Consider the following 26,457-nt stretch of genomic DNA (forward strand, 5'->3'; position numbering starts at 1 on the left):
GTTTGCCATTCAGAAGGTTGGTGGCTTGATCCCTGGCTTATTTAGTCCAACTTGCAATATTTAATTCTGCATTTAACTGTTTTTCTTTTCTACTACTCTTCCATGCTTTATGCTTCAGAAACCATCCAACTATCAAAATGTTTAGCTTTTCCTGGACAGTTATGCTATTTACACTAGCAATTTTGTTATTTTGCTATTATTGGTATAAGAGCATTAGCACTAAAAACAGCCTATGAGTCTGAATGAAGTTAAGATACAGTCCAGAGAACTCCTCATTAAGCAAGTTATGTTTATATCTTGTTTTATATCTTTATTCAGAACTTGTAATGCTATTCAATGGTAAGATAAGATCTTTTGTGAATACCACCCCAGGTACTCAGTAGACAACATCTTATGTTTTGACTTCCATGATTTCCACTTCAGGATCATGAACACACACAACACCAAATAATCTGGCCCGGACAACCTAGACCAGTGCCTCAGTGCATCGTGTCCTATATTACAGCTGGGACTACAGATGTTAGGTTACAGGCCTACATATGAACATCTTGGAGGATTCAATATTAATGTTAGATTTTTGACAGAAGAACACAATCCATCATTTTAAGAATACTTTATTACCTCAGTATGTGAGAATTCACATCCTTTCTTATTAAAAAAGTTAAGTCACTACAGTTAAATTTGAAATCAGTATGATATTAACACACAAAATATGAAACATCCTTAAAATTGCTTCTTGCAAGCCTCTTCTACTGCCAAATTTATACAGCCCAATAATAGTTGCCCCTCGGGGTGGCTTGTCTATATCATCACTGAGCTTTTACTCCCATCTGAATTGATACTGTATGACAGAGCAAACCATCTATGCATTTGCGTCATTAGCTGCTTGTGTAGTGATAAACCATTGGTGATCAGTCACAACATTAAAACCACTGACAGATTAAGTGAATAGCATTCATTACTCATTACAACGATGCTAGGAAACCTTGGGCCCTGACATTCATCTGGATGTGACTTGACACCACTCACCAAAACATTGTTAAAGACCAAGCACAGCCCATGGCATCAATGCTTCCCAACGGTAGGGGTTTCCCAGCAGGACAATGTGCCCAACACACTACTCAGAAATGGTTTGAGGAACATGACAAAGAGCCCAAGGCACTGATCTGGCCTCCAAAACTCACCAGATTTCAATCTGATTGATTGGATTGGAGATCTGGTGCATTTGCCAACCAGGTCAATGCCTTGGGCGCTTGAGTCGTACCTGGTCGTACCTGTCCTATGTCAAAGTCCATTTCCCAGTCGACATGGATTTCCTTTTGCATTCCCCTGAACCCATTCAGAAATCTCTGTGACCCCCAACCATACTCTAAAAGTAGTAACGCTTTATATTAGGCTACACTTATTCACCATTAACTTGTTGCTTATTAGCATGCATATTGGCTGCTTATTAGTCATTATATAGCACTTATTAATCCCTTATTCTGCACGATCATATTCTACAGCAACTAGGCCATTAACTAAGCGTTTTCCCTTGATAACCTCCTAATTACTGTTTATTGATAGTAGGTAAGGTAAACACAAAACAAAACAACAAAACACAAAACTACAAGTGTTAATGGTGTCCAAATAAGTCTAAATTAACTCAGAATATGTTCCCTATTTTAAAATGAGGTCTTGATCATAACTTAAGTGCAAGTTCATAATGGCCTGTGAAGGTTTTTTTTTTAATCTTTGTTCAGTTATTAGTGCAAATGCTGAGTCAGCAAGTAAGTCATACTTACAAGTTGTAAGTACGATTGGCAATTTTCAGTTGTGTTTATTGTATAGCATCATACATAGAGATATGGTTGAAAATCTGTTTGATATTTTACACACCAAAAAGCCCAGTCAGTTGAAAATCATACATATGTATACATATATTTAGGCAGTACATTTGTTCTTAGCCTCGAGGAAAAAATATTTTATATCTGTTTGAAAATGTTGGAAGTAATCCATTAATAAAAAACAAAATTCTACTGTGCTGACTTTTGTTCTTCTATCATTAAATGGAAATAGAACCTGTGAATCTCAATAGACCTCCATTTTTTTCAGGGTGTAACCCATCATGTAAGAATACGGTCTGCTGATTGCAGTTGTTATGTGCTATAAACGGTTTACTAAGTGTGAAGAAGAGGAAACCTAAGAATAGAGAACCTGTGTGGATTAATAGGTGTCAAACTACTAACAAATGATTTATTATCAAGACCTCACTTTAGAACAGGGAAAATATTCTGAGTTACAGAGAGTTAATTTAGACTTATTTGGATACCATTAACACTTGTAGTTTTGTGTTTTGTTATGTAAAAACAGACCGTATTTATCAAGTGTTAATAAGGGAGAATACTTTTCCAATGTTAATACTACTTTACAAGCTCCATATTGAGCAAAGCATATTACAACTTTCTTACTTACTGTCAATAAACAGTAATTAGCAGGTTATTGAAGCAAAAGCTCTTAGTTAATGGCGTAGTAACTGTAGAATATGATCATGCAGAATAAGGAATTAATAAGTGCTTTATAATAACTAATAAAGAGCCTGCATGGTAAGGAGCAACTAGTTGATGGTGAATAAGTATAGCCTAAAATTAAGTGTTACCTAAAAGTTTATCTAAATCTTTTCCATTTAAATAAGAAAAATATTAGCAATCATTAGCTTTTGTATGAAAAGTCTCTGTGCTCCAACTGAAGCAGAACAGCATGACAAGGTCAACTATACCTACTGAACCAGCAATAGTATAATTAATTTGTAACTGTAACAACTTGACATTAAATGCCATACAGACCTTTTGGCACTTAAAGAAGTGCCACCTTGTGTTTAATACAAGAACTCTATACCAAGCATGATGTCAATACCAATGTTCAAAGGAGAACAAAGTGAACCATGATTTAATACATTGTTCAAAACCTAAAAGGAATGTTGTAAAATATACAAAATAGAATCGCACAGTGAAATACTATGACACACTAACATTCCACTTCATCTCTGTATGGAAGGATTTTTGATTTTCCTCTACCATCTTTCCAGTGACTTGTACACTATACAAACATCCACACGAACAAGTAGAAAAGCCAGAAAGCAAAACAGAGAAAGCTTTCACTAAATCTGGATTGAACTACCTTAAAACACTGCAACGAGCAGGTTCTATCTCCCAGTCTTTAACAAAGGAAAGAAAATAATGAACGAGAAATGTCTGGAATATCGGTGTGTGTGTGTGTGTGTGTGTGTGTGTGTGTGTGTGTGTGTACCACTCCAAATGAGATGTCCAGCAGGTGTTACTTTATATCATCTGAGCTGTGCTGCTGACCTGGTAGTTTCACCTGATGGAAAGGTACCTAGTAGTGTTTTTGTTAGGGTCAATAATGTCACAGAAAAAGAGAGAAACTGATACAGCACAGTGGGTGAGGTAGAGAATGGCAGTGACATATAAAACCCAGTAATTTGCTTTGAGTGAAGTCAACAATATTGTGGTCATGGTTTCCCTCTTAAACGTGAAAACGTTATCTTGAGGATCAGTTCACTGTATTTTCAAAATACTGCTCCCTGTAACATCCAAAATATAAAAACCAGTTACTTCAAAACTTTGTTGTAGTAACCAGAAATTTAAGATGTAGACTGAAAACCAGGGCAACATGGGGTGTGCACGCACACACACACATATAAATTACTTCTGAGAATACAGCAACGTAAAAACACAGAAGATATGAGAGGTACCTCATCTTAAAATTTACTCCAGAGGGAAAATACTCTTATAAAATCCCCCTTTGTTAAGTCTTCAGATCAAGTCAGCTGACTGAGAACCAGCTGGACCTTTATACATGAGAGCTGCTGTGTAAGATAACAAGTCCAGCATGTTTTGTACCGACATAACACTCAGTTTCCAAAGGTCTCTTCATAAACAGCATGGCAGTGGGCTGGAGTGGTGTCTTTTATATGTCCCCCCCTCCTTTTCTAGGTTTATTCGGTGTCCATCTATCCCTCTGAACTGCATAAATGCATCCACCAAAAGAGGTGCTGGGATATGACCTTTAATGCCACCTTCAATCTTCTGACCTGAATTAAGTTAAAAAAAATAAAAAAAAAAAAAACTCACAGCAGCTCGTCTCTCACCTTTCCTCTTGAAAAGGAAGTCTGTCTATATTCCCATTTATCTATACATTGCACTCCTGCTTTTCAGTTCAACCTGCGGGCTGCAAGTTTAATTTGCCTCCCACACTCCCACCCCACTCTTTTTGCTGTGACACTGGCAGATGTTTCCTCTGTCACAAGTCAGTGACTTTATTCTCCACTGCAGCAGCGATCTGCTGCAGCCTGTAGCCGAGCTGCATCTTCTGGGCTGTGGTGTCCTCCTCCAGTGCCGTGATGATCTGATGATTAGATGACAAATGGGTGGTTAAAAGGAGAAAGAGGTAAAGAGGAGAAAGGGTTGATAAGATATGAATGATAAACACAAAAATAAGATTTGATTCTGTAAGCTGACATGTAGTAGTGGATAGAGAAAAAAAGAAAAACAAAAAAAACACACACTCCATTAGCCAACATTTAAAGACCGATGTAAAAAAATCTATTAAAGTCATATTGAAAAACTTTACGGGAAATTCTGTATCATGAATTTCAAAGGGAATTTCAACAATACAGCATCTTAACTGAAAAATAGTGGATGTCCTGTCTGACCTACTTTAATTTCAGTGTATACATTTATTTACCCTTCATGTCATACGTAATCAAATTATTGTGAAACTAAACATTCGTGTCAGCCTGATTTGCATACTTCACTGGACTTCCTAAAGCTTCCCAGCATCCTCCCAGGTTGTTAAATCTAATATTGTTTTCCAGTCATAGAACACATACATATACTAGCTACAGCTACACCAAGTCTGTCCTACTGTCACCTGTCCTGACTGTCAGCAGTGAGACACAGGAATATTTTGTGACATTGTGCGCATTCCTGGAATGAAGGGTTGCAGATAGTGTTCAAGACAAAATAATGTACACATTATGAAACAGTGCTGGTGTATGATATTGATGTACTTTTAGACAGTGTGCATAATCTTTGATATCATTGTTAGTTCACATCAATTCACATTACTGGTCATAAGATTCTAGATTAAATAAAAAAACAATGAAAAATGTAAATACAGCTATGTATCTTTTTTTTATAGTTTATTTTAAAGTAACTTTCCACAATAAATAATTTATTGAAAATGCTGTTTCTGGACTGTGTTTTTGCATAAAAAAAACCACACCCTAAGAGTCCAAACTAGCAGGAATACAATACTTAACATAGATTTAATCGTTGCCGTCAGAACCCCCACCTACAAAAAGATTGGCAAATAGGAGGCTGATAGACTCGAATATCCCTAACTGAGAGTCACAAATTTTGTCAAACTACTAGTGGCCCATTGTCAGCAGCCCAAATAGAAATAATCAAAACAAACTCTTATATTAAAGAGCACGGTCAACTGCACTTCACAAGATGCTATTAATATCTGTTGCAACTCATTTTTGCCTTTTGGGTATCGCGGCAGACCACAATGTCTTTTGTATATGATACCACTGGCAGGCGCAAAAGTAGAAAAAGCAAACTGTGACTGCAGAAGCATCCTTAATTTTTCCTCTGTGAGCGTAAAACATCTCCACAACAACAAAACAATCAAACCAAAGAAATAAGCTTCATAAACATCTATGCCTGTTCCTACTTCAGGCAGAAGATGTGACTTTTAACATTTCACACTCACCTCCAGAACTTAGTGTAAACAAAAATTAGCACGAAGATATTATATTGTGATCTTTTTTTTTTGTGTTTTTTTTTTTTTTTTACACGTGTTTGCATTGTGCCACGATATCTGTTACACCCCTACCGAAGAACCAGAATGAGTGATAAACACACCTGATCATAGTATTTGTTGATGTATTTGTAGAGCTCATGCAGTGCAACCAGGTAATTCAGCTCTCCAGTGTAGTTCTGAAACACAAACCATTCAGGTTAGACGTCACATTGTGTGTTTACTTCTTTACACTGTTGGCTCTGAGGTGTGGCTGCTCTCACCCTGGACAGTTCAGCCAGTGCAGAGTTCATCTCCTGGTCACTGGCTGAGATGGTCTGCCTGATGTCAGCATAGTACCTGTAATAATGAGCATTATCGTGACTTTCACAAATGTGACACTTTAAAAATGTTTTTGTTTTAAAGATTACATTCTTGGTTTTTTTCTTTTACTTGATAGTCAGTAAAGATAAGGGACAGGAATCATGGAGAGAGAGTATTCCAAATTATATCATATTTTGAGTTTTATCTTGTGTTGTCAAAGGAACAGTTAGAGATAAGGGTTTAATTAAATCTGAACCCACCTTTCTACCATCTGCTTGTATCGGGGAATATCTCTGGCATACAGCAGCTTGTTGATGGGAGAGTCCTGTTTAAATTGAAACAAAGGAATGAGAACCAAATTCCGGAAGCTGCTTCAAGACAACGCCAGATGTGACAGCTGTAAAGCCACTGTACCACCTGAATCTTAAAAATAAATGTTCATGAGCAACTAAACTAGGGATGTGCCGATACCGATACCAGCATTGGGTATCTGTCCGATACCCTGTTCCTGTACTTGTACTCGTATTCATAAAAGTGTCCCGATACCACAGCACCCGGTACCACTTTACGGCAGCGAGACGTTCGAAGGGGGTGGTCAGGTGCTAATTGAGAGCAAGGAGGAGCAATGTCGGCGGTGTGGAGGTATTTCAAAGTAGATGATGGTGACAAAAGTAAAGCGGACTGCAAATTATGCTCTGCAAAGTTGTCAAGAGGAGGGATGAAAGCGAATACTTTCAACACAAGCAATCTGATGAAACATCTAAAAAAACAGCAGCACTGTGGAAAGTGAAAGGCTTTTTAGCTCAGTGTCCTACATTGTAGATGAAAACTGAAACAGACTAACAGCTGATAATGCAGAGAAGCTGCTTTTCATTAAAAAAAAAAAAAACCCTGCCCCTCACTTTTTCAAAATAGACTTAGTTCTCACAGACAGACGTTGCTGATTACATGATAATGCCTTTGTTGTTCTGCCACTGTTATATGTTGGTACAGTTATATTTCAGGGCTATATTTAAGTGAAATATGTGGCAAGGCTGTTTGCTAAAAAAAAAAAGATGCAGTTGAATGTTAAAATGTCAATAACAGTACTTCTATTTGAGTAAAATGTGTGGCAATGCCATATATAATGGAATGCTCAAATGTCAGTCACTTCTTACAGCCAGAGAATGAAACAATATCTGATGAAAAAAAAAATGTTTTCAAGTAAAAGTGTAACGGCATTAATAAGGCAAGTACTCAAATGTAAGTGTACTTGTAATTGAATTGGAAAAATGTGGTATCAGTGCATCCCTAACTAGAACACAATTTACAGCCTTGACCTTTCCTCCTTTGTGAGGATCTTTTCATCTTCCAAAATTTGTGTACACCTAAAAAAATCTTGAAAAAATATAGTAAGTAAGTAACCTAACTGTTAGTATTAGTATCAGTATTAGCAAGAAGCTGCTTCATGCTCCCTCCCCAGAATCATCCTCACCCGTCCCAATTTGTGCTCAGCAATGGTGCAGGAGTCCATGAAGGTCTGGGCGATGACAGAGAGCACAGCGTCCACATGGTCCGATGCCTGGACATCAAATATAAACTGGGGGTTCTTCAAAATGTTGATCCAGAAGCGCAGAGGCAGACTGAAGAAACAGAGGAGACATTAATATCATACCTACTTCCCTGGTCACACCAATTTGTTGTTTCAAATAGTTGACCTTACTCTGTAAAGTGCCTTGAGGTAACGGGTACGTTATTATTGGGCACTATATAAATAAATCTTTTTTCACTGTTCTACTTGACTATCCATTTGACCACCAGGCTCCCTGTGTTTGTGTGTGTATACGAGATATGGCTATTAAATAACGAGACTAATCCTGTAATAGAATTTTATTGAACATGAACATTTTTTCAATGTCTTTCTCCCTTCAACATAATCCCCTTCTGCATCAACACACTACTGCATTCGGATCTTCCACTGATCAAAGCAGTGCAGTAGGTCTTCTTCGGACAGTTGTCCCAGAACCTCTGTCGTTCTTTCCTTAACTTCTGACACAGACTTAAAATGTGTTCCTTTGAGCACAGATTTGATCTTAGGAAACAAGAAAAAGTCACATGGTGCTAGATCAGGTGAAAAGGCAGGGTGATCAAGCACTGTGATTTGTTTTTGGGCCAGAAACTGCTTTACCCAGAGAGCAGTGTGAGCTGATGTGCAGAAGTTTTGGGATAACTTTTGTCATGTTCAAGTTTTCATCCAAATTGCTGAACTGTCTTTTATCAATGGAGACCATTTCTGCTATCAATCTCATACCTGAGTCGTTGATCTGAACGATTTGTTCAATTTGTTGAATGTTTTCAGAAGTTTTTGATGTGCATGGGTGCCCAGAACGTTCAACGTGTTGGAAATCCTCTCCACCTTCACAAAATCTTTCATGCCATTCAAACACACATGTACGTGACATGCACTGTTCTCCCAAATTCCAAGTTAATGCGCTGCTCAGCTTGTAAGCTAATAATTTTCTGACTCCTTAGCAAAAACACATGCACCTCGATCAGTTGCCAGCAGAGAACTAAAGACATCACTTATTGGAAACTTACAGCAGTTGTGCGTGAATATCAAACCATTAATATATAACACTCGGTGTGACTGTGAACCACGTGGTTTTATCCTCATAAGCAGAGTCTCATTATTTAATAGCCATACCCCAGATACTGTACCTGTTAGTCTTCCAAATGTGGATTGTCTCCGGGTCAGAGATGCCATGTTGTCCTGCCTGGTCATCCAGCAGGTCAAAAAAATATTTGACAGCCAGTGGGACAGGACGGCTGGTGCTAAGGATCACTGTGAATAGATCATCTACAAACTTCTGCAAGGTGCCCTGAGGAAGGACAAAGAGGAGAGTGTGAAGTTTGTCAGTGTTTTAACACTGGGCATATATGTATGTGCAGCATGTGAGTGTGTTTATCTGTATATAGGCTGGATTTCCATTAGAATGATCAAATTCAAACAACTAAATGGAAATGGCAAATACTTATCTAACTTGTGAATATTATAAAACACACTATCAACATCCATTAAGGGTTGTTCTGTTTGTTCCTCACACTTCTGAGAATAAATTAAGATTTTCACATTGATGGACACACACACCAGTCACCTGTCAAACACCAGTCACTGTGGGTGTTGTGAGAAAGTTCACTTGTGATGTCATGAGTGAACATAGCAACAGGTCAAGCCCACTCCTTCTCTTAGCTTAGGAGTTAGTGCTAAGATAAGATCCTTTGTGAATATGGTTCCTGGTCAACATTACAATCATTATAACACATCATGATCATATGTTTAATTGAAACCTGAATCTCACTTTTCAACTCAATCCAACTTTTAGACTTTGTAACTTGTCAAAAACTGACATAAAACTACAATTAGCCTTGTCAGTACATGGAAACCTGTGTGTGTGTGTGTGTACCTTCATGGACAGTAGGCGGGTCAAGTAGATCTCAGGGATAGCCTTGGCTCTCTCTCTCTCCCTCAAGCTACCTCTGCGGTGTTTGGGCAGCTCAGGCTCCTCGCTGGCTTTCACCAGATGCCACAGCCGCACTCCACCCTCATCTGCATCCTCCAGCATTGGTGTTTCTGCACGGGTCAATATTTTTAAAGATTTATTTGGTAGAATTTATCGACCCATCATGCCCTACATCACCTTTAGATATGGAGAAGGTTCATTACTTTATTTTATTTTTAATTAATTAGAGAAACTTATATGGATTTACTTAGTTAGATTACTAGTATCAATTAGATTCAAAATTTTAGGAGAACAGGAGGATAAAAACAGAAACTTTACTACTGCAGTTGTACACATAGAAAGGTGGTTAATTAAAATTTGGAGTTTAGTAGATGCTAAAAGGATTCTTGGCAATGGCAATAAGGAGAAAGTGATCAAGATTAATTATTATACAATACTGTTCTCATGTTAACTCACTCTCTCCTGCTACGTAATCATGGTTGTCGTGATGAATGTGTTTGTTGTGGCGAGGGACCAGCGCTACTGTTGCACCATCTGGGACCTAAGGAACAATGAGAAACACACACTTAGCATTAAATCACTACCAACCACCTCTTAACTTCTAGCAAGAGAAGCGTTTTCTTGTAAGAGGAAGCATGTTAGTTAAGTATGATCTCTGACCTTGTAGTGCTGCAGTGTGTTTAGTCGCTTCCAGTTGCCCTGACCCACAGATGTTAAATCTTCGTCTGACAGAATGAGATGGCCAGCAACACCAGACCTCCACTCTGAAGAAGACACAACAGCAGATCATCAGCACAGTGTGTGTAAATCAGTTGGCGTTGGTGCCATAGTCACAGTACTCCACACCAGGTTTTTATACTCCACAGCATCAGAGTGAAATACTGGGTAAACTTGACTTGTTTAAAAATGAATTTGGGCATTCACACTTTCATATGTTTTCCAGTGTTAATTCCAGTGCAGTGACAACTTGAGTGGAAGAGCAGATTATGAGCACTCCTTGTATTTATTCTTGTCCTGCTGTAGGGGGTGACAAAGCTCAACAAATATACCAAAAAAGAGCCATGAAGCCATGTGTGCTAATGCTGATTTTTTTTCACTTTGCTTTCACTGATAAAAGTATGAACATCAAAAACATTTGAATATATTTAATCTAAAAAGAGATCTGTTCTGACTCTTAGATGTGCGATGTGGTGTGAAAGAATTCTTACCCAGGTCTAGTGAATCAGCATGGGGTCGGTGGGAGAAGAATGTGCCCTTGAACACCTGATCCAGCAACTTCTCTTTCACCTGTGTGATGGTGTCACAGTCAAGCACTTTCGAGGGCAGTGGCTGGGTCTCATTCAGTCCTCCACCCTGCACTAACACATTCAGAGTCTGCAAAAGGTGAAAAGAGAGGTGAGAGAATGGTAGATGGAGTAATGAAAGTCAAAATTCATTTAAAGTCACAGTTCTCCTCACCAGGGTTTTATACTCCACATCTTCTCGCAGCAGGCGGTTGTCATTGAGGGTGTACTTGGCCTTGCCGGTTACAACATCCACTGGTCCTTTATCTACCTGATGCTTTATGGCCCTGAACAACATGTAGAGAGGCTCTCCTGCTGAGTCCTGCACAAACATACAAACATACACACAGACAGACACACACACACACATACACACACAGTGTCATGAAAACCAACTTCAAGAAAACTGTGCCAGGGATATAACAAGGTTGTTTTCAAGTGACTGCAATTTTCATCCCTACTGGGCAAGTGATATGTCATGTCAGGGTCCCCAGTTAAGAAACACACACACACACACACACACACACTGCAGGAGACAGCACACTTATTTTATTAGTTTATAGTTGTATCAGAATTATGAAAAATGTCTTATGTGTTGACTGACCCTGAGGAAAGCGTACAGGCAGATTGACATCCAGTTAGTCAGCAGCTTCTCCACCACTGTCTCTGTTCTACAGAGAAAAAACACAGAGAGTTGTACCACCGCAAAACATTTTTAAAACACACTTTTACCGGTCTATCTTCTTCTTACCGTCGCAGCATCAGTTTGGGGTTTTTGGCCACGTATTGCTCCACCAGATCATTCAGGAGAGTTTTGAGGATGTCTGTGAAATATTCTAATTTGCCATGAAGTGCCACTGTCAGCAGGGAGGCCACATAAGCTCGGTCTCTGGGGGAGAAAGTCCGCTGGCTCTCCAGTGTGTGAATGAACTAAAAGGAAGAGACAAGGCAAGTTATCCTCCCTTCTCAAAATGTATGCACTCTCTACAAAGTTTCAGTTCACCCATAACACTGATGGTGACAATGACTACCGTGGTGAGGAAGAGTTTGCTGTTGAGTAAGTTGGAGAGCTGCACCAGCCCCTGCTCCACTGTCTGCCTTCGACACTCCTGAACATCCAGGTCTCGCCTCAGTGGAGATTCTCGGTGGCCTGGGAAGAAAATGCGTTCGGCATACATCCGGTAGTCAAGGAAAGGGATACCTGATCCCACAAGGTCACTGGACATGTCCATCATCTCGGTCATCAAGTCTGTGACAGGGTGAATGAGAAGGGGTGAAAGGTCAGAGGGTGTTGTTCTACTGAGATCTCAAGCCTCTGTAGCAGCCATGTGGGATGTAAGGAACATTTCATCCAGAAGGAGTGATGAAATAGGATCATTTCATAGGGATATTGCGATAACAAAGTTGACTTGTCAGCCTCCACAAAGTAAAACAAAATTTCTTGCTCTTCTGTTTCTGGCTCTTCTCTCAAAGTCTCCTTGCTCCTTAGTCATGTAACTTTACTACTCTTATACACTTACCTGTGAACTCTTTCTTGCAGCGGTCTCTCACACTGGTCTCCAAATTCTCAAGTTGGATCTGGACCTTCTTGTAGTCCCTCAGGGCCTGCTTACTTTTTCTCCTGACACCAACACAGACAGAGGCAGAGAGTTAACAGACACAGGGAACAGAGGACAAGTAATACTAGTTTCACACTGGATTAGTGGGAATCCAGTGGAATTGTAAAAATGAACAAAAAAACTCATCAGAGTTCCATCGTGATAGCAACAAATGTTGGTTTGTCTGAAATTCCGTAACACATTAAGCTGTAACTGTGAACTCAAATGAGTAAAACTGGGTGGTCAATGCAATGAAACCTGTTAATGCACATAGATTGGATGGGAAGTATCCATCTCCAGGTGTCTCCACAGACACTCTATGGGGTTTAAGTTAGGGCTTTATCTGGGGCAATCAAGAGCAGTCATTGTTCAGAAACAAACTATGCATTGGGTCATTGTTGTGCTGACAGGACTCTGGAACAGGTTTTCTTTCTTTTCTGATCAGTCTCCCTGTTCCTGCCACTGATAAGCACCCAGATAGCATGACGCTGCCACGATCATGCGTCACTGTAGGGATGGTATTAGCCAGATCATGAGCAGTGCCTAGTGTTTGCCAGACATAGTGCTTGGAGTTTTTTCACAAAGAGTTTCCTTCAAATGGACTGTCATATGCCTTTAACAAAGGGGCTTCTGTCTAGCCATTCTACCATACAGTTCTGATGAATGGAATGCTGCTGAGATGGTCATCCTTGTGGCAGGCTCTCCCATCTCTACAGAGGACCTCTTAAGCAGTTAAGAGTGACCACTGGGTTCTTGGTTTCCTCCCTGACCAAGGCCATTCTCATCTGATTAGTCAGGAAAAGTCCTAGTTCCAAACTTCTTCCATTCCATTCAAAGATTTAGCAATGCTTTTTTACTCTTGCTCTTGTCTGACCTTATATAGAAAGGTGTGTGCCTTTCTAAACTATGTTGAATCAATCAATCAAAAGGTCTGAAAACATGTTTTCACTTTTTGTTTTCATTAGGCGTTCCCGATCTGTAGACCTATAGGGGAAAAATGCTTTGATTCACCCATTTAAAATTAAATATACCAAACACTGAAGTATGCAAAAAGTGAAGGGGTCTAAATGTTCTCTAAAGCCACTCAGTTTTAAGAATCAAGAATTTAAGAAGACATATAGTATCTTGCTGCATTTTTTATCTTGTGCCACTTTAGCCTTTATGGTAATCTGACAGCATTCTATTCAGATGTGTAAAATTGCCTTCAGACTTACCAAATGATGTGCATTTTTTGAAAGGGGCATTCTATTCAAATTTAGTCTTTAAAAGTTTGTTACCAGGCCCTAGTTAGTTCTCAGTGCCAGTGAAATTTTGCTCCATAGTGTTAATAGTAGTCCAGAATTTTACAGACAATGACAATATCATATGTTAATGTCTGGACCAAACCGGAAGGTCAGTGGTTTGATCCCTGACTCCTCCAGTATCCTTGGGCTAGTATCCAAGATACTGAACCCCACATTGCCTCTGATGTGGCATCGGAGTATGAAAGTGTGTATATGTGTTAGAGGGTACTTTGTATATATATAGAACAAGAGCTGTAAATGGGTGAATGTGACCTGTAGTGTGAAGTGCTCTTAGTGGTTGAAACAACTAGAAGAGCGCTATATAAGTACAGTCCATTTTTCATATTTCTTTTCTGTACTTAACTGCACAATAAGCACACTCAAACAAAACATACAGTCCGTCAGCTGACCTGTAGATGAGCACAATAATGAGGACAATGAGGGCCACTATGGATGCCCCAACTCCGACTCCAATCTGGGCCTCCAGGGGAAAGGTAGACAGGCTTAAGTTGTCATACAGAACTTTACCAAGAGAAAAGTTCAGGTTGCCGATTTGGACCTGCAACACACACATACCACACAGGGCTCTTAATCAAAAAGTAAGAGGCTTCCAACAGCAGTGAATATCAATGTCAGGTGCTTACACAGTAACAACTCTCCTTTGCTGACTTTTCTGTGACTAGAAAGTAAAAGCAGGTGCACTCACAGTGAACTCTGGAAGATTGTCAGCGCCCTCTCGTTTCTTGCTGCTGGGTCCTGGTGCGGGCTGCTGAGGTGGGGGCTCACAGTAGAGATGGTTTCTGGTCAAAGTCTTCACAGCACATACACCCTCCCCGACCAACACAACCACCTCTTCCTTAGTGATGGCCAAGTCCAGGTTTTCTCCCTGAAAACACATGGACATCGAAAAGAGTTTAGATTTTATCTAGTTTAACTTCCAGTCCCTGTTGTCTGTTCTTAATGTGTAATGACAAAAATTACATATTAAACACTTTGTTAAATAGTTTGAGACCAAACAGTGCTGTTTTTGGTGGATGATTTCTGTTCAAATGGCCTGTTTGGACACATGCAGCACCCCAAAGAGGCAAAAGTGACATGAATTAACAGATACACCTGGTTATGGTTTTTAGTGAGTAGGACTAAGACGTCCAGAATGGCCTGTCTATCACTGTCTCTCCTCTTACCTCCAGCTGGATGAAACTGCCAGGGTTGTATCTGTAGGCCTTCAAAGGTTCCTGCTGGTTCAGACGGCGTAGGACAGGGTTGGACTCATAGCTGAAGGCCTGGGGGTTCACACTGCTGAAGTCAAAGTGCAGGTTATCCAACAGAAATTCCACTGTGACCTTTGACCCCCAGATGGAGGAATCCACCATTGGAGAGCGGCACAGGATGAGGGAGGAGGAGTTCACCTCACAGCGCTCCATGAACTAATGAGATGAGGAGTGTACAGAAAATATGGTTAGTAAAAGGGAGTGGTAATGTGGTTTTCATCCGTTTTTAAAAGATGTTATTATGTCCAAACACACAGACCTGTTTGACAGAGCAGACTGGGTCTCCTGGACAGACAGGGTCAGAAACCATCCTGACCGGCCTTTCCAGTGTCCTCTGTGTGTCCTCCCTCTGCTCTGTACTCCACCTCCTCCTCCTCCTCCTCCTCCTCCTCATTTTGTTCTGGGTGATGGACTCGAAGGGAGTGACTGTCACTACCATCCGGGGCTCCTGTACCACGTCCAGATTGTGGCCTGACACAAAGATCAGTCGACCGCCACTAAAAAAGAGAAACCAAACAACTTAGGGAACAGGAGGGGCAAGGTGGGGAATTGATGATGAGACCATTAGACTTACCTCATGAAGCTCTTGGCTGGCATGGCATGGGTGATGTTGGGGTTTTGGGTGTAGCAGTAGGGTGAAGTGTGGAGGTGACGCTGGCTCCTGCCGTAATGCAGGGTGATCTGATGATCTCCTGTCTTATTGCTGCTGCCTGTCACACACTGAACACTTGACCTCTGCACTTCTGATACACTGTGGAGACGTAGGAGGAAGAGGTGGAGGCACATAAGAGAGACAGACACTTTTACGCCAACGCTGTGATTTAAGAAGGGTCAGACTGACAAACTGAGAGAGGAAGCAGGCGATAGCGGGATCTACATTAAATCTGGCTTTGAACCAACAACAGACTCATCATCTTTCAACCAATAAAACATGTCCACCTCTGTGTGTGTGTGTGTGTTTAAGTGTGTGTCTCACATGATACAGGGCACTCCTCCGACAGCGATGGTGAGGTCAGAGGGGCGGCCCGTCAGCAGGTTTCGCCCAGTGATTGTCAGGGATGTTCCTCCAGCCTTGGGTCCCCTTTCAGGTGACACCCCCATCACAAATGGGTCCTGACAGGGGATAGGAAGGAAGAAGGAAGAAAAAGCAAGTTAGAATTGCATTAGCCACACAAACACACAGAGGAACTGCAAAAAGGGTTGTTGACTCCAGTCTCCCCTCCATGGACATTATATACACCCAGCACTGCCAGAGGAAAGCACCTAATAGAAGTATCCTAAGGGACAAACATCACCCAGCTCATGCTCTGTTTCAGTGGGTGGATTCAGGCTACAACCTGAGACACCGCAGGCCAGTGAGCATCTGCGCTCGCAGGGCTCGCCTCCAACACAGCTTCTTTTCAGCCACCACTGGCAAAAATGAGTGGCACAGGATATCAAAGAAGGATGGAACTAGCTCACTCCACAAATCACGTAACACTACAGATAATAGAGTTTACAACCCAAACTGGTGCAATAAAAATCTGACATGCTGCTATTGTACATATATTGCACATATTGTATGTACATATATACTTATTTTGTTTGTTTATATTTTATTTGATCTTTTATGTCTATGTTATGTTCTCTTATTGTTTCACATTGTGTTATATCATATTTTTTATATTGTATCTTTTTCAAGAAATCTTCAGCAACTCAGACAAACGCACAATAATTCCAATGTGCTTGTACTTACATGTACCTGTGCAAATGACAAATAAAGTCTCTAATCTAATCTAATCTAATCTAATTTAACCAGCTGAAAGGATAGCTCTCTTTGCAATTTATATTGCCCTGGGCTGAGGATCTGAGCCTGACTGATACAGTGGGAAATTTGCCATTTTAAGTTAATAGGTAAGAAAAAATTAGAGGAATGAAAAGCTAGATAAGAAAAGATAAGTGCATGAGCAATTTAATTACCAGTATCACTATTGCACTATTGTTTGTCCACCAGAGAGCACTGCCAGTCCACTGTTGGCGACACATTAATCACCATGGGTTCATCTTACACATTACAGGTCAGCTAAACAGAGATGGCATTTGTGGATCTGTGACTTCATGAGGAAGTGTTCATCAGTGTTATAACACAGAGGGAGCTGAATCCCTTTGGGCTCCCAGTACTAGTGGTAGTGAGAACCTTGCTATAAATCACTCAGATTTTTCATTTATTTTTATTTTTTATGTAAAGGAAATTTTTAGGGGACTTATAGAATGAAGCACTGTATGTCAGACACGTTGACTTACTTACAAAGGTAAGGATGTTTTGGCCGGTAACTCCCACATTGTACATCACATATTCAAAAACCTTACATGCCTTATATCCCTGACTTTAACTGAATCTCATGATATGGGCCATGGCCAATTCCCTCTTTAATTTTAATAACAAAACTGCAAAATGTGCGCATTATGTTTCCACACCTTAATGGGTAAAATTTAACGTCCCTTGAACGAACAGGCTTGTTGTGCAATTTGCTGATGTTACTATATTCCATGCAGATCAGAAATCAGTTAGTCAATGAAATGTATCATTAACAGGTCAAATAATTTCAATAATCTTGTTAATGTCACCTATGGGGAAAATGTGTCAAATACTCTCTTTTCGGTCAGACAAAACCACCATTTTAAAAATTGTGATGGATTATTTTCACTATTTTCTGACATTTTATACACCAAATGACTGACTAAAAAAGAAATCCAGAGATTAACTGAAAATTTAAATAACTGTTAGCTGCAGGCTAGTTCCATGCTGATGAATGCTGATTTTATCATATTATGAAATCACCAGGCACAAGTTTAGTTTCTCTTATTTGTATTAACTACATGTCTCAGACATTTTAATGTTTTTTGTTTTGTTTTGTTTCCAACTTATGCAATAGCTATTTGCAGCTGCAACAACCTAATTTCCACAGATGAACAAAACCTGATCTAATACACAGTAATTACATTTAATCTAATGTACCTGGTAGCTGAATGTCTGGCTGGACAGGCCAAACTCTCCTCCACTCACTTTAACAGAGACAGGGCCCACCTTCTCTCCACCACTGGCTTGGGTCCTGCACACAATCCTGGAAGACATACATCACACTTGGGATGGTTGTTTAAAAATGTACATACACCTTGAAAATTTAGCTGGACAACAGGTGAAACACTTTCCTTTTCACACTCCTATTTACTGAAGAAATCATCTCAATCTACATCATATTCTATCAAATTCCTAAAAAAAAAAAAAAAAAAAATTAAGACAGAAACAGCCGGTCTGTACCTAGAGGAGACCTCATAGAGATGGGGGATGACAGTGCAGGCCACCCCTGCTACTGATACAGAGTCAAGGATATCTTCAGCCTTCTGGCCAAGGTTAGAACCTGAGATGGTCACCATGGTGCCTCCTTCCAACAGGCTGGAGAGAGGCTCAATCTGAGGCAAGTCAAAAAATGCTTTAGGTGACAAGAAACATTTGGGATGTTTATTGTAACCTTTCTATTGATGTCTTATTTTCAAGTGCAAGTTTATCTCAGTTCCAATGCAAATATTGGTGGTAAAGAAACAGCTCTGATCTGAAATTAAAGAGGCAAGTGAGAGGTCTGTACTCACTGAATGTATAACAGGAGCAGGGCACGTGTGCTGCACAGGTTCACTGCAGGAGTCTGAATACAAGCAACTGGCCTGAACAGTGCCACACCACACACAACCATACTTCTCATCAGCTGTATAGCAGCGGCTGCAGTCAGATCGGCCAACAGAGCAGTTGTATAGAGTTACTGATGGGACAACAGACAGAGAGAGGCATCACTCAATGTTTAAAGCTTTTGCCGGGTCATTGGATAAAAGACCTCTAACAATACTCAATGACAATAATCACAATATGATAACAAAGGAGCAGGTTTGCTTTAAAAGAGAGAATAAAATCTAATATAGCACAATCAAATTTAACTCTTGATTACTTTGACCTCACCATAAAGATCTGTAGAGCTGTCCACATGGAACGTGTCCCTCCTCTTCACATACACCATGGCATTGTATTCTTCTACTGGAGCTGAATATGTGTACTGGACAAACAGCAATGGTTTCATTTGAAGTAAAAGAAATACACTCACTTAGTTCTTACACAGTCACAACGTAAGACATCAAAATAGACACAATGACTGAAACATTATCAGACCTGGTGTAATTGACAGGTGATGTCAAAGTCGAATGGATTCATATCATCAGTTTCCACGTAGGCATCCACCACCACTGTCTGCCCTTCAATGACCAACACACACTCATAGTCCAGCTCTGTGTCCTGTATACACAAAAAAACTTGTGTTTGGTATAGACATCACTGACCTGGCAAATAGAATCATTCCTGACATGTGTTGCAGCTGAGAGTCTGCGTGTGTGTGTGTGTGTGTGTGTGTGTGTGTGTGTGTGTGTATGTGTGTGTTTGAGTGTACTTTGTACCTGATAGAGGTGCAGGTTGCGGGCCATTAAAGTGATCTTCCTCTCTGTTCTAACAGGGAGTAGTGATGAACCCTGGACCTTCTCCACACAGGGACAAGCTGAGGAACCCCAGCTGATGTAGGAGCCCTCATCCCCCTGTTGATCAACATACACACACACAAGGTATTAAGTCCTCTCTTCTTCACTCTCTGGCTATGTTTGCATGCACACATGCACACACACACACACAATATTTCCATATAATTCTGGGAGGTGGTACTTTGACATACAAGTTAAACAAACCATTTACTGTTACTATTAAAGACACTATGTGTATTTTTTATGTGACTATATTATTTTTTTTGGAAATAAAAAATAAAAAATAATAAAAATTATTTGGAAATAAAAAATTATCCCACTTTTTTTTTATACTACAGCTTGGAGGGCATCAAATTTGGAAATTTAATTCCTATAAGCTGAGCTGAGGATAGTTGCCTTAAGATTCCTGTTAAGATTCTGTTTTCCATCAAATGTCTTGTTTGTTAATGGGGGTTACTTGCCTTTTTTAAACACTCTATCTAGTCATTTTGAAACTAAGTATAGGATTAAATTGCTGTTCAGCCAATAACACAGGCTGTTTGATAAACTTATTGCATTTTTTCATTGTAATTCCAAACTGTGGAACCTAATGCCTACACATACATTGCATGCACAATTATTAGGCAAGTGCATATTTTGACCATATTATTTTTATGCATATTTCCCAACTCCAAGCTATATAAACTTTGATGCTTATTGGATTTAAGCATCAGGTGTGTATTTGTGTAATGAGGGAGGGTGTGGCCTAAAGTGATCAATGCTCTATATCAAGGTGTGCATAATTATGAGGCAGCTTTCTTTACCTCAGACAAAATGGGCCAAAAAAGAGATTTAACAGAATTAGAAAAGTCAAAAATTGTAAAATGCCTTTCAGAGGGACGCAGCACTCTTGAAGTAGCTAAGCTATTGAGGTGTGATCACCAAACAATCAAACGTTTTGTTGCAAATAGGCAACAGGGTTGCAAGAAATGTCTGGAGAAAAAAGACACAAATTAACTGCTAAAGACTTGAGAAGAATTAAACGTTAAACTACCAGGAACCCATTATCCTCCAGTGCTTCCAGAAATGCAACCTACCTGGAGTGTCCCACTGTAAGGAAGGCTGAAACACGACCAGAAAGGTGGAGGTGGGGTACTGGTATGGGTTGATATTATTAAGAATGAGCTAGTTAGGACCTTTTTGTGTTGAAGATGGACTTAAAATCAACTCCCAAACCTACTGCCAGTTTTTAGAAGATACTTTCTTTCAAGCAGTGGTACAGTAAAAGTCTGCATCATTCAAGATGATTTTTATGCAGGACATTGCTCCATCACATGCATCAGTGCAAGAACTCCACTGCATGGCTAGCCAGCAAAGTCCTTAAGGATGACAGAATAATGACATGGCCCCCTTCCTCACCTGACCTAAACCCTATTGAGAACTTGTGGGCCCTTCTTAAACGTGAGATTTACAGTTGAGAAAAGACAATACACCTATTTGAACAGCATTTGGGGGGCTGTGGTTGCTGCTGCATGAACAGTTGATCGTCAACAGATTCAAGAAAATAACATTTGAGTTGTTAATTTGTTATTCTTACTCTGATAAATGAAAGCGAGATGGGAACATTTTAGTTTTTCATTTAGTTGCATAATCATTTTGCACATTAGTAGTTGCCTACTAATTGTCCACACATGTATATATTCTCCTGAGAAAGCCAAAATTCACTTTTCCTTTGTTAAATTTTCAGGTTTGAGGTTTATTAACATTTTGGATTGGCTGTAGTTGTGAGCACTGTATTTGTTCAACAATAAAATGAATCCTCAGAAATACACTTGCCTAATAACTGTGTATGCAGTGTATTAGGTCTGTCCCTTTAATGAGAGCTTTTAAAAACCTGTGCTTTTTGTAGGTTACTTAATTGTTGTGCTTGATGCAATGTCTCTTTTATTGAGAGCCTTGTTTATGCTTTAATTGCAATTTAATCTGCACAGCAAACAACCACTGTAGCTCACACTGAAGCAATCGTTTTTCTTGGGATCAGTCTGTAAAGCAAAACAACAAAAAGAACACAGGTATCAGATGGTAGGGGAGGAGCAGGGAAAAAAGGAAAAACCGTGAAGCTGGTCTGAGCTTTGTTCCCATAGTAGGAATAAATAGCCCAGTCAGGAGTTGGGAAAGTTGGGAGGCTGCTGAAGCTCTGAGAGGAAGAAGTTGTAGAAGAAGAAGAAGGAGGAGGCCAAAGGAAGGCCAAAGGAGGTGGCTGAACTCACCGGGAGGACAGCATCAGCTGGATCATACTGATAGTCCAGTTCTGAGTCAATGTCCAACAGGTGATAGGATGGAGGGGTGTGGTCAACATCACCATCACCTGATAACACAGTGGCAGCTGAAAATGTGGTTGTGTCATTTTCTGACTGGACAGCAACCTTAGCATGGTCATCCACTTCTTCCTTTGACCAGAGGAGCACCTCAGGGTCAGTACCTGGGCTTTCTGCATCTGTGCCATGTGTGGGCATTGGGATAGGTGTCTGGGTCAGGTCTAGGTAGAGGGAGGGCTCAGAGGTGGCTGGTTTGCCCACAGGGATAAGTGTGAGTGGGGGAAAGCCAGATGAAGCCAGTGTGGGATGCCCGGTGGGGCTCAGCGTTCCCTCAGCTTCATCGGTGTCCGTGTGAGGCGAGTCCGTTACCACCTCCAGAGAAAAGTCTGGGATCATGAGAGGCATCGCAGGCTCCAGATCTCCACTTAGACCATCAGCCATAGTGACAGGCACCAACTCTGCAGCTACCATGACAACACTGGGTGTAACTGCAGCACCTTTGGTGTTACTTTGGGTGACAACGACTAGCTCTCCTGCCTCAGTCCCTTCTGCCTTCCTGGTGATGCCCTCTGGAGGTGGAGGTGTGGTCAGGGCTGCTGTGGTGGGTGACAGGGTAGTGGCAGGCTGAGGGGATAAGATAGTGGATGGGTTGGTCAGCTCAGGGCTGATGGTGGTTGTGGGTGGAGCAGTAGGCTTAGGAGGGGTGGTTGGCTCCTGAGTGGGGGCTACAGTGACAGGGGCTATGGTGGTTGTTGTTGTAGGAAGAGTTGCTGTTGTTGTCGTAGAGGGAGTTGTGGTGGTTGACATAGTGGTGGTTGTTGGAGCAGTTGTTGTGGTACTGGGTGTTGTGATGACTTTATTAGGTTTAGTTGGGGGAGGAGCTGAGGTGGGGAGTTCAAACTGGGGGAGGGGGATGGGAAACAAAAGAGGAGAGAAATAAAACAGACAGAAAAAAAAACACACACACACACAAAATAAAATGTAACGAACCAAAAATTGCAACTAAATATGATGCTGAACACATGAGCTGCTGTTATTATTGTTTATGACATAAGCACAATAATAGTAGTATTGTATTGGCAAATGAGCCACAAGCAAACATTTGCTTCATACATTAATGAATGTACATTTATCTACTTATCATCAGGTCCTTAAAAATCAAAAATACTCCTCTTAAGTACTCTCAAAAATCAAATCTTTATTCTATTATTTTATTACTTTAACATAAAGGAGTGTATTAAAGGTATAATTTATACACTACTCATTTACATTGTCTCGCCTCCTTAACTTCCTGTGAAGTTTGTTGTTTGCTGTTTTGATCACTAGCAGCACAATGAAGCTCTGTTTTTAAGGGTGGGTGCACGTTCGGATGGTATCTCATGAAGGCGTGTAAGGACACACACCAGTGTGTGACACAATATGCATTCCTATCAATGTTTAGTGCCATTTCAGTATCATGCTAAGAAACATAGCAATGCAACAGCAAAAAGGAAGGAAAGAAAATGAAAAGCAAGCTAGAAAACATTAGTGTAAACAATGTAGGTTGTAAAATATATATATTTATATATATTTATGATCAGGAGCACCAGAAGATCTGCAATTGTGACTGGTAGTAAGCGACAATTGATTTATAATAATCTGACCATATAAGTAAACAATCTATGACGCAAGTGTCTACTGTCAGTTCTCATGTTTCCACAAATTACTGGTGGTTGTGTGAAACCCATGAGTTCAAGTATCTATGTGCTATTTTTCTGCTGCTGTAAAATTACATGGCTGTAACTTACGTGTTGGTTGTAGATGATCACCCCCTCCTCACAGGTGGGCTTGTGGGTACACAAGTGTTGGTGAACACACCAGTTACAGCCCCACTTGCTCAAAACACAACCGCGGCAACTGCAGAGAGAAATAACAAAATGTACAGATTAGAGATATAAAATAATATCCTCTGTGGACAGGAGAGGTAAACAATGAGGCAGGGTTACAAACTCTGACAAGAAGAGTGTTGTGGTCTAATAGCAGTGGTATAGACCTATCTAAAGTAAGAGACAGGACAGGAGAAAAAGATAGATAAGAATAGAGAAATAGAGAATACAACTGCTGTAGGCTGTGCTACACAAAGGAATCCAATTGCTGCCAATGTGCCCCACCGGTAAGAAAGATCAGTAATCTAAATTAATTGGGCCTCAGTTTCTTATCAGAATGGTTGGAAGAAAAAAGGAAGGCTGCTACACCTGCAGCAGGAAACAGTTCTAGCTGTAGTTGAGTGGAAGTAGGGCTGAATCATGATTTTCTTGCTCAGAATTGAGATCGTGATTCTCTGTCACAATTTTTTTCAATATGTTTATTGCACTCATTTCCCAGATAGGCCTATATGAAGAGATGGAACAAAAAATATAGTACCTACAATTTCCTTGTGCCTATGGGAGCTTGACGGGTATAAACAGTGTAAGGCTCTAAGGCTGCCCCATAAAGGTTGACTATTCGATGCATCAGTGACAAAGACCCTGATTGTCAGTCGACTACTCTTTACACTTTTTTTCAGCTGCCTTGCAGTTCACACATAGAGTACTTTAGGAGCAACAGTGACAGGCTGTAACTTTTACTACCAGATCTTGTCTCAATATTAGTTAGAGACTCGATGAAAACAGAGGGTAGAGTTGCTCGGAATTCTCTCCGCTCCAGTGAAAAATTGCTGCTGCAGTATCATAAAGTTGTAAAATACTTGGTTGAGCTGAAAGGGAGAGAGAGAAAGAAAGAAGAGAAAAAGAGTGAAAGAGAAAATGATAGAAGAAATGATAGAAGGTAGAATGGTAAAATGAACTAACTGCCAAACTAACTTTTCGGCATGAGCACAGTAGGGTGGGTTCTTACCACCATCAGCGGGGGTTTATTTTGGATTCATTTTGCCATTTTTATTTATCCTAACACAACTTCTGACTGACGCTGTCATTAGCCAGTGTCATTCATTTGCTCTCACTGGGTTCATGTCTGTATCTGCTGGTCTGAATCACGTAGTGTAACGGCACATTGTCATTTGCTGAGGCAGAAGATAGGATAGCTATTTACCCTAAAAAGGCTTATCCATTAAGGGGGTGCTGGAGCCTATTCCAGCTGTCATTGGACCCTGTACAGATCGCCAGTCCATCACAGGGCCAACATATATAGACAAAGAACCATTCACACCTAGGGGCAATTTAGAGTCACCAATTAACCTAAGCTACCCCGCGAAAACCCACGCAGGCACAGGGAGAACATGCAAACTCCACACAGAAAAGCCCAAGGCTTGAACGCGGAACATTCTTGCTGTGAGGCGACAGTGCTAACCACTGTACCACCGTGCCGTCCCCTATTTTACAAAACCATGCAGACAGAAATTCTGAATGACTACAGTCAATTTGGGTTAATTAACATGGATATATTTCATCAGAAGTTGAAAGTTAAAAAGTTCTATTTATTTTTTTTACACGTGCACACACTCCTTTATACACATATCTTTTGATACTTTTTATGTTTTTATTTACTCTTTTAAATATGTATATAAGAATTTAGTTTTTTTGCAATGAAGGGGACTACAAATAATTTTGTTGCTCTCTTGTATAATGAGATATATAAGATTCTTAGAAAATATTTGCAAATATGTAGTTGTGATTAATAACAGAGCGTTAAATACAGCTTTATGAATTTCTTGTAACAGATATATTTGGATTATCATTTGCTTTTAAGCACACAGAAAGTTGCTCCTCAGTGTTATTTTCACTTTATCCATCATTACAATTATTTAAACAAAGGTAACTCATGAAATAATCATTGAGCCCCACAGAAGAACAACTGTATGCAAAGATTTGCTTTAAGTGGCATAAACAAGTGATTTATGAAAACTGGCAGCATTAAAACATTTTCTTATTTATAGAATTTCCTCTTTGGTATGAATAAGCATGATGCGGTTGTGAGATAATATTTAGCTCACCATACAATCATTACCATGGCTTGCTAATTACTGAGAGTTTTAAAAGACTTTTATAATTTTATTGGCATTCAGGCACAGTAAGTTATAGGCTAAAGCTTATACATAAGACAGACAGGTGAGGGGCTGATCTGCAGTTAGTAATGAGCAGAGAGGGTCAGGAAGAGACGAATAGAACAGAACTAATAAATGATAAGTGGTAACTCACGGCATGCTGCCAGACAGCTGCTTAACAGCCATGCAGTCATAGAAGATGAAATCCCTTGCTGTGACGGTGATGTCGCCGAAACGAAGAGACAATGTGACCGTAACAAAGTCTGAGAAGAACAAAACACAGAGAAAGATATCATGAGGAAGAGCTAAAACGTAGGGTAGGAGACATTTATACTTGGCTTACACATAAAGACTATGACATATTATGTTTTCAAGAGACTCAATCTATTCAACAGGGTGAGATTAAGTGGGAACCCTGCAGTTGAATGCTTTTGTCACTCAGTCCAGTTGCACTTAATTAGTGTAGTGAATTTGTGAGTTATGGCCAAAAACATGTTTTGTGAAGTTACAGTGACCTT

The 26,457-nt window shown here is 40.1% G+C and overlaps 1 protein-coding gene across 4 annotated transcripts in view; it reads right to left on the reverse strand.

Moving 5' to 3' along the window:
• Positions 1 to 598: 598 nt before the first annotated feature.
• Positions 599 to 26,457, reverse strand: part of plxnb1b (plexin b1b) — an 84,540-nt gene continuing 58,681 nt past the window's right edge. For all 4 annotated transcript variants that reach the window (XM_018667512.2, XM_018667511.2, XM_018667513.2 and 1 more), the window contains 30 exons: positions 26,094 to 26,202; positions 23,706 to 23,814; positions 21,871 to 22,818; positions 19,544 to 19,678; positions 19,263 to 19,385; positions 19,056 to 19,149; positions 18,695 to 18,861; positions 18,366 to 18,517; positions 18,063 to 18,168; positions 16,041 to 16,177; positions 15,639 to 15,815; positions 15,324 to 15,561; positions 14,978 to 15,220; positions 14,500 to 14,679; positions 14,204 to 14,352; positions 12,433 to 12,533; positions 11,944 to 12,161; positions 11,664 to 11,842; positions 11,517 to 11,583; positions 11,088 to 11,234; positions 10,838 to 11,003; positions 10,290 to 10,393; positions 10,086 to 10,170; positions 9,573 to 9,739; positions 8,827 to 8,987; positions 7,604 to 7,751; positions 6,390 to 6,454; positions 6,090 to 6,165; positions 5,931 to 6,005; positions 599 to 4,407 (listed from right to left, as the gene is read on the reverse strand). In XM_018667512.2, coding sequence (XP_018523028.1) covers positions 4,303 to 4,407; positions 5,931 to 6,005; positions 6,090 to 6,165; positions 6,390 to 6,454; positions 7,604 to 7,751; positions 8,827 to 8,987; positions 9,573 to 9,739; positions 10,086 to 10,170; positions 10,290 to 10,393; positions 10,838 to 11,003; positions 11,088 to 11,234; positions 11,517 to 11,583; positions 11,664 to 11,842; positions 11,944 to 12,161; positions 12,433 to 12,533; positions 14,204 to 14,352; positions 14,500 to 14,679; positions 14,978 to 15,220; positions 15,324 to 15,561; positions 15,639 to 15,815; positions 16,041 to 16,177; positions 18,063 to 18,168; positions 18,366 to 18,517; positions 18,695 to 18,861; positions 19,056 to 19,149; positions 19,263 to 19,385; positions 19,544 to 19,678; positions 21,871 to 22,818; positions 23,706 to 23,814; positions 26,094 to 26,202 — 4,931 coding nt within the window. In that variant the 3' untranslated portion in view covers positions 599 to 4,302. The remainder of the gene's footprint in view (positions 4,408 to 5,930; positions 6,006 to 6,089; positions 6,166 to 6,389; positions 6,455 to 7,603; positions 7,752 to 8,826; positions 8,988 to 9,572; positions 9,740 to 10,085; positions 10,171 to 10,289; positions 10,394 to 10,837; positions 11,004 to 11,087; positions 11,235 to 11,516; positions 11,584 to 11,663; positions 11,843 to 11,943; positions 12,162 to 12,432; positions 12,534 to 14,203; positions 14,353 to 14,499; positions 14,680 to 14,977; positions 15,221 to 15,323; positions 15,562 to 15,638; positions 15,816 to 16,040; positions 16,178 to 18,062; positions 18,169 to 18,365; positions 18,518 to 18,694; positions 18,862 to 19,055; positions 19,150 to 19,262; positions 19,386 to 19,543; positions 19,679 to 21,870; positions 22,819 to 23,705; positions 23,815 to 26,093; positions 26,203 to 26,457) is intronic.

This window comes from Lates calcarifer, linkage group LG12 (genome assembly GCF_001640805.2).
Source record: "Lates calcarifer isolate ASB-BC8 linkage group LG12, TLL_Latcal_v3, whole genome shotgun sequence".
In the NCBI taxonomy this organism is placed as follows: Eukaryota; Metazoa; Chordata; class Actinopteri; family Centropomidae; genus Lates; species Lates calcarifer.